Source organism: Palaemon carinicauda, chromosome 11 (assembly GCF_036898095.1).
Source record: "Palaemon carinicauda isolate YSFRI2023 chromosome 11, ASM3689809v2, whole genome shotgun sequence".
NCBI classification, from domain to species: domain Eukaryota; kingdom Metazoa; phylum Arthropoda; class Malacostraca; order Decapoda; family Palaemonidae; genus Palaemon; species Palaemon carinicauda.
In genome coordinates, this window is record NC_090735.1 from 136,485,515 (window position 1) to 136,503,091 (window position 17,577).

The 17,577-nt window shown below is 41.6% G+C and overlaps 1 protein-coding gene across 4 annotated transcripts in view; it reads right to left on the reverse strand.

Annotated features, from left to right (window-relative positions):
- Dora (Dorado) overlaps positions 1-17,577 on the reverse strand; it is a 153,414-nt gene that overhangs the window by 112,682 nt on the left and 23,155 nt on the right. For all 4 annotated transcript variants that reach the window (XM_068383476.1, XM_068383474.1, XM_068383472.1 and 1 more), the window contains exons 2-3: positions 13,617-14,165; positions 4,044-4,292 (exon numbers count right to left, since the gene is read on the reverse strand). In XM_068383476.1, the coding sequence (XP_068239577.1) occupies positions 4,044-4,292; positions 13,617-13,788 (421 nt within the window). In that variant the 5' untranslated portion in view covers positions 13,789-14,165. The remainder of the gene's footprint in view (positions 1-4,043; positions 4,293-13,616; positions 14,166-17,577) is intronic.

Sequence of the window (17,577 nt, forward strand, 5' to 3'; positions counted from 1 at the left end):
TATCTAAATTATTCTTATCACAACTAACACCATCTAGTCATTTTCATTCCATTATATCTATTATTCCTCTGGATCTTATTCCCTTTCCTTATTCTGTTTATTCGATGGGATTCGTTTTTCCCTTTACCGTCTTTCAGAATCTATTTTTAGCCACTGGCAACCAAATCCCCCCTTCCCCCGTCTCCCCTGCGAGTCCACCCAGCCTATCTCATCACTCCCCCCACCTTCATCCTCCCCTGTTCTAGGTCTGTAACCTTCTGCGTCATAATATCTCTCTCTCTCTCTCTCTCTCTCTCTCTCTCTCTCTCTCTCTCTCTCTCTCTCTCTCTCTCTCTCTCTCTCTCTCTCTCTCTCTCTCTCTCTCGTTATACAATACTTACAAATAGATGAATAAACCAAAATCGGTTTTCTTGAAGAGTCAATTAAATACAAAACGAAAAAATTATACCGTGTATACATCCATTTCAATCATAGCTTAAAATACGGTAACCGATTTCGTCCGCAAAACACTATATTTTTTAGGAAACACCATTCTATTCCAGAAAATTTTTACTCTTTAAATGTCAATTGCGCTATAATAAAACATGTACTTATGTTGTTAAATTTCGGGTGTGTTTTAAAAATCGAGTATTGCTAACTTATTTTTGTTTTACTTTTGGCTGTGATCACATCAGCTGATGTCTAGCTTCCGCGCGAATACAATAAAAAAGAATTGTTTACACCATTTCTTAACTTATTCAAACCATCTATACAGTTAATATTACATAAACACCAATGTGTTATAACCTATCATATTTATTGTTTAGTACTTTAAAACCATCTCTCTCTCTCTCTCTCTCTCTCTCTCTCTCTCTCTCTCTCTCTCTCACATCGAACATTATAGCGGTAACCTAATTGTTCGGTGACTTTAAAAATAGGCCTAGTACTTTCTTCTTTTACCTTTTTTGCATATGGATCCATAATTGAGGTGGGTACAAGTTGACTTATAACTGAAGTTAGGAAAAGTATTTTGGATATGGAAAGGACAATTATCTTTCGTAACAGTTTAGAATTATCGTAAGTTATTACTCTGTCATTAGCGGCAGTTTGCTATTGTGGATTAAACGCATAAGGAAAAAAAAATTTCCAGCTTTGCTACGAATTTAGGAATTTATATGGATACGGTAAGTAAAATATTTGTAATAACATAATGTTTACTAAATGTTTGTAATATCATTAGTTATGACTTAGATCATGTGTGTTTAATACATTCGTTTGTTTATTATGATCGAAGATGGAGCGTAAACAAATGGAAGGTTTCCGTTTCAGGCGGCATCATAAAGAAAAACATTTCATAAATGGCATTCATTTCATTTATTTGAAAGTTCTAATAAAAAATAATTAGAACATTGGTAATAACAAATTCAACATATAATCTATACTTGGTAAAATTGCTGTCAATTCGAAAACACACATGTATAAATGCGTCTGTTTCTTCGTTGTGATCAGAGATAAACGTAAACAAAACATTGGTTGTCGTTTTCTATTGTGCTTTTTAGCGTGTTTAGGAAACGCGTGATATAAAATCGCCTTTATTTTGATAATTCTGGATTTTCAATCATAAAACAAGCTAGTCTATAGAGTGATGGTTTTGCTATTCACCAGTTGTATTATACAATAGATATGACAAACATTAAAATTTGTCTGTATTTTGGGTTGTGTTATAACGGGAAATATATGGTGTTTACACCTAACCTGGTTGTAATTTTAACCATTTTTCAAGTTATTAGAACTTTAAAGTATATTAAATGTTTTATTTATTTACAAAAACAATTTGATATTATAAAGAAATACAGTATAGTACAAAGAAAGTATTGGAAATGGGTAGTAAACACATTTGAATAGGCAAATTGCTGGTTGCCATGGCCACAATGGAATTATTTCTGTTAGTTGTGTGTTTCGAAATTCGCGATTTTCCATTTACACGAGGTCATTAATCGACCAAATTCTCGCATAATTCGGGACCCTACTGTATATGTATATATATATATATATATATATATATATATATATATATATATATATATATATATATATATATATATATATATATATATATATATATATATATATATACTGCCAGGTAAGTACTATTCATAAAAAAGCCTTGTTCAAGTTATAAATCTGCATCGAGCGCTGCATGAGAAAACCTAGCCGAAGCCAGTTCCTCGAAGACGGTGTGCTGAAAAGGAGCTGCGACAGGTGCAGAAGCACCGGAAAGTTATGGCGCAGTGACAGTAGATTCCCCAGGCATGAACAGTACTGCTCTTCTACGTCGGATATCTTAGTCGAACGAAGAACGGCATTGCTAACCGAGGAAAATTAAAATAAATTACGTAACCAAAGCTCCCTCGGGAGGAGAATCTAGTCCGCTGACAGAAAAGGCACAAAATAAGGACTGTGCACACGGAGGGCTATCCGCCAATGGGATGACCAATGTCCCAGGAGGAAAGGTTCTCCATCCTTGAGAACCTGCCGTATTGCGCTATCACACTAACAGCAACATACACTGTAAGGAAAACTACATTTATATAGAAATATTAAGAATGTTTCTATATACAGTATATATAGAATTAGAAAAACATAAGTTAAAAAGACAACGATTAATGGCATTCCAAAATAGGTGAGGAAAACCGGCAAAAACCGCTCACCCTTCGAGCCTAAAGTAAAGTGAATTACAGCCACAGGTGTGTAAGTGAAGGGGGTAGCTAGCTAAACCCCTACCCCCAATAACTGGCAGAATGCGTAGTTAACCCTCGCTAATTTCAATGGCTCATTATTTCAGCTTTGCCGAAAGTAATACCCCTAATAAATAGCTAAAGGTTTGTATTCCCGTTACACAACAATTACTAATGGGAAGACTGACAAAACTATAAAACCTAATTCAAAACTTGAACCGACAATGAATTTTGATGTGAAATTTACTGGTCATAGCAAAGTTTGTCAAATTCTTTCATATTCTAAAATCAAGAGCCAGGTCAAGTGAGGTGATTCATGAATCTAGTAGAGGTGCTTAGCCACCCATCTTAAAATTCCCTTTGTATGTTTAAAACCGAATGACATGTTTGTTCTTGATACTTTAATTCAACTGAATATTATCAACTTGCATATGAAGTGATTGAAACCATAGTTACAGTTTTGAATAAGAGCAATGCAATTATCTGCAACTCTATAGTTACTTTCCAGGGAGAGATTATGAGGGAATGGGATAGGTTAGAATTCTGAAGAGATTTTGGAGGTTAATTAGTCTTCTGTATTATTGATGATTTGCACTATTATGATATATTTATATGACAGAGATATCATACTTATTAAAAATTAAAGCTAGATAATAGAAATTAGGTTAGCGTTGTAAAGGTTGGGCGGAAATCCACTTTACAGTATTTGATACATTTGCATATAGTAATATTTGAAAATCAATTAATTTTCTTTGGTGCCACCCAGGGCTCCACTAATGGAAATTCAACTACCCTAAAGATGGGCCTGGTCAAGCTTTGTTACAGTACGGCCAAATAATGATTGACTAATTTGCTATGAACAACAAGAAATTAGTCACTGGTAAAAATAGTGGCAAATTCCATGACAAAACTAGCAGAAGGCCCAACCCCATACCATTGTAATTTATTGGGTGAAAAATATATCACATTATCTATTCAATGACTCAAATAGCTAAAAGAGCCTAATGCTTGCATTTGATAAGCTTATAAGGTAGAATTGGATCTTTAACTACTAGGGTATTAGGAAGTAAGAAGTGGTGAAAGTAATTTGAAGATCCCAGCAAGAAAATCTGAGTGATAAATTTATCAAGATGGCTTCAAGGTACAAGCTATTTATCATAAAAATTTGCGTGAGGGAACTTCGCCACCACCTATAAATTTCTGCGTTTTGGTTTTTAATATCATTAAAAACAAAGACAACTTAACAGAGAAAATACTTACAGTTATCAACCTATACCATAAACTAAATAATAAAAATAACAGGAAGCAATTTCATTTTCTACCCACCTATCTGAAGGGGATCGTGGACACTCTTGTGCTTGTATAAGTTTTCACCTCTGATGAATTCCTCTGCATTGCCATTGGCAAGGCAGCTATACAAACGAATATCCTCTTCATTTTCGGGGAAACTCCAGAAGGCAATATGAAGTTGAAGCTGCTCGGGGACAGGGGGCATCATCTGTTCGACAACTTCGAAGGGAATATGTGCGGCCACTGTGCGGGCGCACATTTCCGTGAGAGAATGTACCCTGCCATCTGAAAATTTAGAAAATACAATATTATAAGATTACTGTAATTGTCTACCATTTCTATTCTATTCCTACATTATTTGACAAGCAAAGACACCTACAATAATTTCAATTTCAACATAATAAATACTCCGACAGAATTTTAGGACTCTCCTTTACAAGATTAGACATGAAAAGGATTTTCTTAACACTCTTTCTCTCATGAGAAATTTCTGCATTAGCTAAAGAGAGTAGAGTGGTTATGGGTGGTACCATAAAAACACTAAAATAGCCCATATACAAAATCAGGAATAAAGGGTAGAATACCAAATTTTTCATTGGTTGGCCAAAATCCACAGGATCTATTTTTAGTAAAATATCCCTTAGATGTGATATAGTGCAAACATAAATATTTGCACAGAAATAATACCCAACAGTTGGTATTTCAATAAAGTTATTAGTATAGCATTGTTTTTTTTTAATAATTCCTGGTTTTTTTTATAATTTGTCATTATCCCTTAACTGCCCTTTTAAACTAATTTTTTTTTCCAGGATTGTGCAAAACCCCACAGCCAGTAGATAGTACAGAACTGTAAATGGAGAAATCTAATCTGTCCTGGTACATAAGAACAAATTTTTATTGTTTTTAGAAACCAGAATTAGCCTAATTTTTGAAGACCACAATGGACCTAATTGGTCAAAACTTTCAGTAACTTGAGAGGGCCTAGTGACTGGTGGACTAGCCCCCTCCAGGGTTTCCTACTGTACTACAACCTGTAGCAGGTTTCTGGAAGTCCCTTGCCTTCTTTGGACCTCTTTCCTCCCACCTACGCTAGAGACCCCTACTGGTGGATTAGGGAGTCAGTTCCTGGCTGGCCAGGTACGCTCTGGCAGACCAGAAGTGGTCCCAACAACGGCATTCCCAAACGGAAACTCAAGGCCAAGGTTGTAAACAGACCAGATACTGTATATCAGTAATGCAGCCTGCGACACAGGGTCACCCAGCAAAGAAAATCCAGTCAGAGATTCCTCTTGAGATCACTCCAGTTCCTGACCCCTTGTCAACTCACCCGACAATGCCTCTACTCAGAATGAACGGACCCCACAATCCGTCTGATTTGGTCAAAGCCTTAGACTTGAAATATACCCAAACCTGGGGTCTTCCAATTGCAGTTGGAAACTTGTCATAGCTTTGCCCACTTTCTTAGGGATTTCGAGGCACATTGTGCCAGTAGGTATACTCCAAGAAGTTCCGGTCGGTGGACTGTTGAACTTGCAAGGTACATAGTATGGGACACCAAGCTTTGCCAAAAGAATATCCATAATATATAACAAAGTTTACTAGTTTGGTGAACAAATAAAATAATTTTGATGGGTAAGTTAGTATTTTTTCTGCTCGAAAAACAGAGAATGGTTTTACATATTTCACAAGACATTCTTTGTCGAGTTCGTTTCACAGTACAAACGTCCGGTGAAGTCATATTTCAGGCGGAGGGCAAGTGGCAAAACGAATGATTTCCTATCGATTAGTTATGAAGTAATCTTATTCCCATCATCAAATCATCAAGCAACGACACCTAGTATTTCAGTACTCTGTATCAGTTGTTGGGTAGCCTACAGTACTATTTACTGTAAATCTAAGAAAAGAAGTACTGTATGTCTGCTGATGTCATATTTTTGGTGGGAGGCGAGCCGGCAAATCAAGTGATTTCCTATAGATATGTTATTGATTAATATTTCTACTGTATTCTCATGATCGAAACTGAATAACAACACTAAGTATTTTTAATAATGTCTAAAGAAAAATCCTGAACAGAGAGAAAGAGAGAAAGAATGTATTTTTACGATAACTAATGGTAAAGGCTATAAACAAACTATATGTATTCGTATGATAACTAATAATAATGGCTATAAACGAACTGCATGAAATCTATGATATACTAAAACATAATGGTGCTGATGTATTATTCATCATGAAGAAATTAAATAAATAGTTCTCCTCGTTATTTATATGTGTGCATATTCTCAATACAGTTGTGGGAGCTTGACCTCAGCTGATCACAACCAGAGGTAAAAAAAAAAAAAAAGTCAATAATTGCTGATGGGCAAAATGATATTTTAATTATAAAATAAATTTTTGAATATACTTACCCGGTGAATATATAATAGCTGCTGCTCCAGCGGCTCGACAGAAAACACACAAAAACTCGCGAGCGATCGCTATGAAGGTTGCGGGTGTGCCCACCAGCGCCAACTATCGGCCAGATACCACATATGCATGTAAACAAGCCTCAATTCTTCTCATCCCGCTGCGTCTCTATTGGGGAGGAAGGGAGGGCCTTTAATTTACATATTCACCGGGTAAGTATATTCAAAAATTTATTTTATAATTAAAATATTTTTAAATATTTAACTTAGCCGGTGAATATATAATAGCTGATTCACACCCATGGTGGTGGGTAGAGACCAGAGTTAATTAAGTTTACAGCATATATGCTTAGAGTTTTTGACAGTTATAACATAACAAAACCCAAATATATAGGTACCTGGTAAGGAAGTTGACTTAGACGATTACTCTGCCTTGTTAGTCTGTCTTCCTCACGAAGCCCAGCGATCCTCTTAGGATGCTGAAAGACTCCCAGGAGCTGAAGTATTAAGGGCTGCAACCCATACAACAGGACCTCATCAAACCCCTAATCTGGGCGCTCTCAAGAAATGACTTTGACCACCCGCCAAATCAACCAGGATGCGAAAGGCTTCTTAGCCTTCCGTACAACCCAAAAACAAGATTAAAAATATTTCAAGAGACAGATTAAAAGGATATTGGAATTAGGGTAATGTAGTGGTAGAACCCTCACCCACTACTGCACTCGCTGCAACGAATGGACCCAGTGTGTAGCAGTCCTCGTAAAGAGTCTGGACATCTTTTAAGTAAAATGACGCGAATACCGACTTGCTTCTCCAAAAGGTCGCGTCCATAATACTTTGCAGAGATCTATTTTGCTTAAAGGCCACGGAGGTTGCTATAGCTCTTACTTCGTGCGTCTTAACCTTAAGCAAACATCGGTCTTTCTCATTCAAGTGAGAATGAGCCTCTCGTATTAAAAATCTGATAAAATATGACAAAGCATTCTTTGACATAGGCAATGATGGTTTCTTAACTGAGCACCATAATGCCTCAGATCTACCTCGTAAGGACTTAGTACGGGCTAAGTAGAACTTGAGAGCTCTAACTGGACATAGCACTCTTTCCAGTTCGTTGCCTACGATCTCTGATAAGCAAGGTATATCAAAAGATTTAGGCCAAGGACGAGAAGGCAGTTCATTTTTGGCCAGGAAACCAAGTTGAAGTGAACATGTGGCTTTTTCTGTAGAAAAGCCGATGTTCTTACTGAAGGCATGAAGTTCACTGACCCTTTTTGCCGAAGCCAAGCACACTAGGAAAAGTGTCTTGAGGGTGAGATCCTTCAGGGAGGCTGAATGTAATGGCTCAAACCTGTCTGACATGAGGAACCTTAGGACCACGTCTAAGTTCCATCCAGGAGTCGCCAAACGACGTTCCTTAGAGGTCTCGAAAGACTTAAGGAGATCTTGGAGATCTTTATTGTTGGAAAGATATAAGCCTCTATGACGAAAGACCGAAGCCAACATGCTCCTGTAGCCCTTAATCGTGGGAGCTGAGAGGGAGCGAACATTTCTCAGATGTAAAAGAAAATCTGCGATTTGGGCTACAGAGGTACTGGACGAGGACACAGATGCTGACTTGCACCAGTCTCGAAAGACTTCCCACTTCGACTGGTATACTCTAATGGTTGAAGCTCTCCTCGCTCTTGCAATCGCACTGGCTGCCTCCTTCGAAAAGCCTCGAGCTCTTGAGAGTCTCTCGATAGTCTGAAGGCAGTCAGACGAAGAGTGGGGAGGCTTTGATGAACATTCTTTACGTGGGGCTGACGTAATAGATCTACCCTTAGAGGAAGACTTCTTGGAAAGTCTACCAGCCATCGAAGTACCTCGGTGAACCACTCTCTCGCGGGCCAGAGGGGAGCAACCAACGTCAACCTTGTCCCTTCGTGAGAGGCGAACTTCTGCAGTACCTTGTTGACAATCTTGAATGGTGGGAATGCATATAAGTCCAGATGAGACCAATCTAGTAGAAATGCGTCTATGTGTATTGCTTCTGGATCTGGGACTGGAGAGCAATAGATTGGAAGCCTCTTGGTCATCGAGGTGACAAAGAGGTCTATGGTGGGTTGACCCCAAGTCGCCCAAAGACTCTTGCACACGTCCTTGTGGAGGGTCCATTCCGTGGGAATCACCTGACCCCTCCGACTGAGACAGTCTGCCAAGACATTCAAGTCCCCCTGGATAAATCTCGTTAACAGGGAGATGCCTCGATCTCTTGACCAAATGAGCAGGTCCCTTGCGATCTCGTACAGCGTGAGGGAGTGTGTGCCTCCTTGCTTGGAGATGTACGCCAAAGCTGTGGTATTGTCGGAGTTGACCTCTACCACTTTGTTTCGAAGGAGACTTTCGAATTTCATCAAGGCCAAGTGGACTGCCAATAGCTCCTTGCCGTTGATGTGCATGCTCTTCTGACTTGAAGTCCACAGACCTGAGCATTCCCGACCGTCCAGGGTCGCACCCCAACGCAAATCCGACGCGTCTGAGAACAACACGTGGTTTGGGTTCTTGACTGCTAGGGATAGTCCCTCTCTCAGACTGATATTGCTGTTCCACCATTTCAGGCATGCCTTTACTGGTTCGGAGACCGGGATTGATACCGTCTCTAACGTCTTGTCCTTGTTCCAGTGAAAGACTAGATGGAACTGGAGAGGCCGAAGGTGTAATCTTCCTAATGAGACAAACTGCTCCAGGGATGATAGAGTTCCTACGAGACTCATCCAATTCCTGACTGAGCACCGTTCTCTCTTCAGCATTAGTTGGACTTTGAGCAGGGCTTGATCTATTCGGGTGGCAGATGGAAAAGCCCGAAAAACTGGACTGCGAATCTCCATCCCTAAATATAGAATAGTTTGGGATGGGATCAGTTGGGACTTTTCTAGGTTGACCAAAAGTCCCAATTCCTTGGTCAGACCCAACGTCCAATGAAGATCCTGCAGACAGCGATGACTGGACGATGCCCTGAGAAGCCAGTCGTCCAAGTACAGGGAGGCTCGGATTCCCGATAAATGGAGGAATTTTGCCACATTCCTCATGAGCCTCGTAAATACGAGAGGAGCAGGACTGAGGCCAAAGCACAGGGCCCGAAACTGGTATACCACATTCCTGAAAACAAACCTCAGAAACGGTTGGGAATCCGGGTGTATAGGAATGTGGAAGTACGCATCTCGTAGGTCGAGAGAGACCATCCAGTCTCCCTTTCTGACCGCTGCTAAGACGGACTTCGTGGTCTCCATAGTGAACTTTGTTTTCGTAACAAAAACGTTGAGCGCACTGACGTCTAGCACCGGTCTCCAACCTCCTGTCTTCTTTGGGACTAGGAAGAGACGGTTGTAAAACCCCGGTGATTGAAGGTCCGAGACTTTCACCACCGCTCCCTTCTCTAGCAACAGACACACTTCTTGGTTTAGGGCTTGTCTCTTTGACTCCTCTCGGTACCTGGGAGAGAGGTCTATGGGAGTTGTCACTAGAGGAGGTTTGCGTACAAACGGAATTTTGTACCCCTCTCTGAGCAACCGAACAGACTCTTGGTCTGCGCCCCTCTTCTCCCAGGCCTGCCAGAAGCTCTTCAATCTGGCTCCTACCGCTGTCTGAGGCTGTGGGCAATCAGACTCTGCCACGTGAGGACTTGGCTCCTCTCTTCTTACCTCTCTTTCCCTCGGCACGAGCGCTTCCCCTGCTGGGAGCTCTGCCACGAAAGGGCGGGATAAATCTGGATGCCGGAGTCTCGATCCTGGGTCTTACAGCAAAGGATGTAGAAGGAGTCCCTTTGCGAGCAGAGGACGCCATCAAGTCATGGGTGTCCTTCTGCACAAGCGAAGAAGCTATATCCTTAACCAGTTGTTGCGGAAACAAGGACGCTGATAAGGGAGCAAAAAGCAGTTCTGATCTCTGACAGGGAGTAACTCCTGGCGAAAGAAAAGAGCAAAGGGAATCTTGCTTCTTTAAGACTCCCGACGTAAATGTGGAGGCGAGCTCATTGGAACCATCGCGGATGGCTTTATCCATACATGACATGATAAGTAAGGAAACATCTCTGTCAGCAGACGAGATTTTCCTACTTAAAGCTCCTAATGACCAGTCAAGAAAGTTGAATACTTCAAAGGCCCTGTATACGCCTTTAAGCAGATGGTCAAGGTCCGAGGAGGACCAGCTAATCTTCGAGCGTCTCATGGCCAGGCGGCGGGGAGAGTCTAGGAGGCTTGAGAAGTCACCCTGGGCAGAGGCAGGGACTCCCAAGCCGAGAACTTCTCCCGTGGCATACCAGACGCTCGATCTAGAAGAAAGCTTTGAAGGAGGGAAGGCAAAGGCCGTCTCCCCCAAACTCCTCCTGGTATCCAACCAGTCGCCTAAAAGTCGTAAAGCCCTCTTGGAAGAGCGAGAAAGCACTAGCTTAGTAAAGGCTTGCATGTTAGCAGGTAAGCCTAGAGCAAACTCAGACGGTGGCGAACGAGGAGCAACGGTAACAAAGTGATTGGGAAAAAGATCCTTGAAAATCAACATGATTTTCTTAAAGTCCATCGAAGGAGGAACCGTCTTAGGTTCGTCTACATCTGAAGGATCATCATGATGAGGATCAGCAACGTCCTCATCTGAAGGATCTTCGTCCGACAACTGCTGAATAACAAGCAAAGGGGAGACCTGCCTTGGCGGCAATGCTTGACACGCAGAGTCCACACGCACTGGTGCATCAGTAGCAGTCCAGGACGCTACGTCATGTAACTGCTTAACAGCCTGACTGTCAACAACAACAGGAGCGGGAGGACGCTCGACGTCAACTCGAGACTGCCTTGACTGCCTAGACTGAACAGTCAAAACAACTCTTGACTGCGGTGCTTGACGCTCAGCGTCAAAACAAGTCAACTCCGCTGGTTGGCGAACGTCCTGAACGTCAACAAGAGCATTAGGAAGCGGCTGAACGTCCACATGCGGCTGAAAGTCAACACGGGACTGCATCGAGTGAGGCTCTACAAAGCGTGACTGACGTGACTTAGTAACGCCAACGTCAACAGGACGAGCAAAGGCTCGTTTTGGCGGCTGAAGGCCAGGATCTCGATTAGTTAAGCGGCGAGGATCATCGTGAACCTTTTCAGCAGAATAGTCTTCCATAAGGGAGGCGAGCTTGATCTGCATGTCTTGCAATACAACCCATTTAGGATCAACGGGAATGGGTGCGGTAAGAGACGAGGGTAACGTCTGTGACTGCAAAACCTTGCCTACACCACGACTCTCGGAGCCTGTGTTACGTTTCTGCTTAGGCGGCGAGCAGTCTTCCGATGACTGCAAAGGGTCAGAGCTGTCCCAATGGCTACAACCAGGACGCTGTACCTTTCCTGAAGGGACCGACTTTCGCTTTGAGGGCCTTGAAACCTTGCTCCACGGTTTCTTATGCTTAAAGCCTTCGGATGACGAGGAGAAAATGGTCTCTCTCGTCTTATGGTAGGGGCGGTCTTGATGAGACACGCCTGAAACCATAGAGGGAACGTCTGTTCGCTGATCAAGGCCTCTCGAACCCATAAGTCGTACGACATTACTTCTCCCCTGGGCTTGGGAGCTTGCAAGAGGTCCCGGACTAGGCGAACGACAGGCACGAACAGACGAACCCTCGGTTGCAACACTGATAACACTTTGCGCACTAATCACTTTCCCACGATTTTCCACTGTGGCACTCTGACACTTTAACTCTTTAACGTCAGCCATGAGTTGATTACGATCTGTAGCTAACGACTCAACTCTTTCGCCCAAAGCATGAATGGCACGTAACATATCCCGCATTGATGGTTCCTGAGTGCTAGTAGAGGGTTCAGGCACAACTACTACAGGGGAAGGATTAGGTTCAGGGGCATGGGGAGAGGAAAAATCTACCGATCTAGAGGAACTTCTCCTCACCCTATCTCTCTCTAGCTTACGAGAATACTTGTCATATTCAAGCCAATCGAATTCCGAAAGACCCACGCACTCCTCACACCAATCTCCTAATTGACAGGTTTTACCCCCCGACAATTAGAACACACAGTATGTGGGTCGAGAGAGGCCTTTGGAAGACGCCTATTGCAATCCCTAGCATTACACTTACGAAATCTAGGAATTTGAGAAGGGTCAGCCATTTTGAAAAAGTCAAAGAAAGTCCAAAAAACAATCCAAAGTCATTAACAATTAAATCTGTCCAAAAAAGAGTTCAAGAGTTTAAGTTGAGGATAAAACACCTGCACTGCGAAAGCTCAAACCAAAATGAAGTACTTCACCAAGTCTGTTGAAAAACTCCAGGTTAACAGCGAGTAATGGTACGTCTTGTCGTTCAGACCGACAGAGAAGAATTGAGGCTTGTTTACATGCATATGCGGTATCTGGCCGATAGTTGGCGCTGGTGGGCACACCCGCAACCTTCATAGCGATCGCTCGCGAGTTTTTGTGTGTTTTCTGTCGAGCCGCTGGAGCAGCAGCTATTATATATTCATCGGCTAAGTTAAATATTTAAAAATGCTACAAAAATTTTTTAAAAAATACAATAATGCTTCAATAAAGGACAATCAACTTCTTTAAAATCAAGATTTGTTTTAAAATGTGATAATGTTATAATTATAGCTATAAATGAACTGTATGAAAACTATGATATGCTATGAACCAAAAGAATGAAATATTGATATACATTAAGAAAATATTGATAAAATATGACCAAGATGATTACAGTATCATGACTGAGTATATTAAATCAACGGGAATTTTACATCCTAAGATCGACTTGCGTCCAGATCAATTTATGACCTGTCTCTTGGAACCTAACCCGCACATGGGCCAAGTAGCAGACTACCTGTAACTAAGTCAGTGGTCAGCTGCAGCCAAAGTCTAAGAGAAGGTTGCTCTACATGGTGGGAGGGGCTTAACCGCCACCTGGTGACCAACTATGTTTACCTTGTTAAAAATCTAACAGCCGTTTCAATTTTTCCCATGTTATAGTGTACAGTACTCCTAATAAAGATCGAGGCTTTATATTACAAGTAGGAACAAATAATACTTGATATAGGAAATTAAAATTTTTCTTGCTTGTATATCAATGATAAGCTATTTGATTTTTACAATGTTTAGCACATATTAATACAAAAATAAAATGAATAGTTCATATTTAAAAGATAATTCTTAAAATAACCCATAGAATGAGGCCAGTTCTTACCTTGATCTCTTGTCCGGCCATAGAGGAGCGAGGCAATTTTCTCTGAACGTTTCCACCCCCTCCAATTATTAACCAAACTCTCAGGTTCACTTATCCAGCTACATAATGAATCTTCTTCGAAACGCTCCGAGTCCTCGAAGGAGAATCGGTCCCCTTCCTCCCAATCAAACATTTGTTGGGCTGTGATGGTGCAGCGTGGCGGGGCCCAGGTTGTGGAGGGGGAGGAGAGTGAAGAGAAGGAGAGAGAAGTGGAAGAGGTAGATGAAGAAGGGGTGGACGGAAGAGACGGTGACACCGAAGGAGTGAGGGTGCACAAACGGGACGACACCGAGGAGGAGGAGGAGGAGGAGGATAAGGAAGAAGAGGAGAGGCAGGAGGGACAATTGTAATTGGTGGCCACAGTGCACAAAAACACCCTAGGCCAAAAATCTGTATTCACTGCGCCACAACACTCTTATCTTAACAGTCTCCCGCCAAACAGACGCTTTATCCTGCAGTCGCCTGGAGTAGATATTACGACATAAACTACTCATATTTTCGAGCTTAAAACTGAAAAGAAAGAATTCAAATATAAAGTCAGGGGATAATAAGCCAAAATTCTCTAGTTAACAGCAATTATTTTTCAAACAATTACATCACTTGATTTCAACCACCACGGAATTTTCTAACTCCTTCACTTTCAGAATTTCCTATTTTCTTGATAAAAGTTAGTCACATCTTTTGCTTCTAAAAATAATTCTGACAATTTTCAATCTCATGGGGGGAGCACAGCTGTGTTGTTGATTCATTAAAACTATCACCATGACGTAATGTTGTCTGTCACAATGAAGATCTTCGTTCCCTTTTTTTTTTTGTCGTACAGGTTTTTCAATTATAAAATGACACACGCTCCCCTCAACTCATATACAAAATTCAAATCCCAAAATTTTCCATAGTAGAGTACTTGAGTCAAAGCGTGAGGCTGTCATTCACAAGGCATACAAGTGCTGTGCAGTACATCATTTAGGCAGAAAGAATGATTATAAAAGCAGTATTTGTCAAAAAAAAAATAGAAAATTCAAAAAATAATTTATTTTTCCTAACTATATATACAAACCTAAGTACTTTAATAGGAGAACAATTCAAGCGCAGCTGGAGAACTTGGCAGTTAAAACTAATAATAGGGTGTAGGCATAAGACTATAGCTACTGATTGGTGGCGGGGAATCCCTAGACCCTCTCCCAGTACAGAGAATAATTTTAATTTCATCTGGAACTCTGGGGGAGGTGAAAGTGGCAAGTTGTTAAAGGACACAAATTTGTCTAGTTAGGGAAAGTATACTCTATTTCTAAAATTTGTGAAAAAATAAACACGCAAAAACAATTCTGTAAAACTCAGTCATGCAGACGACGCAGCAAGTATGACGTCATCATTTAAAGACCGCTTTATCTTCATTATTTGTAAAAATAATTGGCTGAAACTTCTAGAGAATGTATGATATATTTCTGCATACACAGAAACAAAACTATTATCAATTTTTTTAAACTCGTTATGTCAAACACCATAGCGGACGGTCTCCTTGACAGTACTGCAATAGAAAAGCTGCTAGCTATAGACTAGGTTTACCTGTAACTATGTCTGTCCAGCTACATAAAAGAGAGGAAACGGGCCAGACTCTCACTCTCGTCCTAGACTTACTGTACCGTATGTTGCAACCACTATCCAAAAATTGATGTCTTTGGTCCTGTAAGGGAGCTAGGGTTACTACCCCACTTGCCGAGTAGAAATCACAGGTCCCAATGAAAGCGTATCCAAAGTCTGGGCGGGCATTCCCGGAAATAATACACTGTAAAGATGGTCTAACACTTCCAAAAACCAGCGTTTAAAACTTGAGCCACCATGATGTTTTTCTTAAAATCTAGAGTAGCATGGAATGAGAGGACCACAACGTTAAGAACTACCCATTGATGCATCAACACTGCTAGTTGACAGAGAAGCCGTAAGATGGGCACCTCCTTTCTTAGTGACACACGCTACTATGATTGCATTGTTGTTTTTCAATGCAACAGAATGACCAACTAGAAGAGGCTGGAAGTACTAAGTAAGCTACCTTCAACTCAAGAACACTGATATGGAGACACTTGTTTTCGTGCAACCATTGTCTTGATGCCAAATAGTCCAGGAGATGGAGCCCTCCCCTCTTTTGACACATCTGTAAAAAGATCTGGAGGAGAACATTCCAAAGCACCACCCCCGAAACAGATTTGCTTCATCTAGCCACCAAAGTAGGTAGAGTTTGGTGTCTTGCTTGATCGGTACTGGAGCAAAAGGAGAATCGATGTCTATGACCAGCAACTCTTTTAGCATCATTGCAATGATCGCAGGTGGAGGCAACCTTGAGGAAAAAAAAGTCTCTAATGAGGTCACGTGGCCTAGTCGATGATGCCATTGTTGTGCTAGTAACTGTGATTGATGTAAGAAAAGATGAGCTGCCTAACTGAATAGGGTTACCATCTTGACATGGATAAACTTTCCACATTACTGTACTGTATCTATGTCCAAAGGTATATCATTCTTTGAGTGGGAAAAAGCTTGAACTTCTCAAATTTTGTCACAATCCCCAGATCGTGACAAAACGAGAGAAGTCTGTCCCATTGATGACGAAGTTCGGACTTTGTCTGCCAGTATCTGCCAGTCGTCTAAATACCGTATCAGACAAATTTTGATGGCATGAGTCCATGCTGACATCAACGTAACCACTACAGTTAATACCAGGGGGCCATGGACAGCTTGAAACAAAGACTCTTGAACTGAAAGAATTTGCTCCCTAAGACAAAGCATACATACTCCAAGAACAACGTATGGGAATTAGGAAGTACAGTACAGTTATGCATACCTGATGTCAAGGGAGATCACAAAATCGTTCTTCCTCGCTGCCTGTCTGACTGTGCTGGGTTTTTATATCCTGAACTGAATCTGGTAGAAGAACTCATTCAAGGCTGAAAGTTCTATGTCGGATATCCAACCCTCATCCCCCAAAGACCTTTTCGATCAAAAACAGACGGCTAAAGAAACCTGGAGATATGTCAAGCCCTGCTTTGAGAGCACCCTTTAGTAGCATAACCTCCACTTGTGAAAGAGAGCAAGATCTTTTTCCATTCCCGGGTGATAAAAGGACCACATTGTTGGAGTTGGAATGATAGGAGCTGGAGAGCAGATGAACAGGACGCAGTATCCGAAACCAAGAACGTCCAATCCTCTGCCCTTTGAAATCACCTCATCCATTTCTCTGCCAGGCATAGCCCACTGGTGGTGGCCTTGCCTACCTTTCCCTCTACAATTTTGGTTCTATACCCTTAACTGATGAAATGGCTGACCAGAATCAGGCTTCTGAGAATTCAATGTTGCAGATTTAAGGCCACTCCTATTCGACGTTCCACACCTCTCTTTGATTCACCTGCCTCGCAAACTTCAGAATCCAGTTAGCCCACAGGTTACCTGCCTCTAAATTCAAAACTGACTAATTTTGCCCTAAACGGAGAGGTTCGCAAACTGGCTCTTTTCTATGTCCGAGAGGTCCTTGATTGAGGCTCAATAACCTAACATACCTGACCCGTGGTCCAACCAGGATGCAGCCTGAAGAGTTGACATCACTGCATCCTCAGTGCCCAAGGCTGTGAAAGTGATATGCTGAGCCGTCAGCCTCTCAGCAGACATAATAGGAGCCATGGTAGAAACAGCTGGGTCCAAAAATAGAGGAGGAATAAGAGTCCTCTGTCACATAGTAACACTTCTGCCTCAGAAAAGCTGGCAGCAGGATCTTAAAAGAATGGCCTGCCTATAATGAACCCTAGCGAGTTGAAATCTGCATGTCAACCTTGTAGAATGCCTCCTAGATTAGTTTGGATAAAGTAGTTCCAATCATTGTCTCGAACCCGAAGAAGCGTAGCACAACCTACCTATTGCAGCCTTCCTGCCTTTA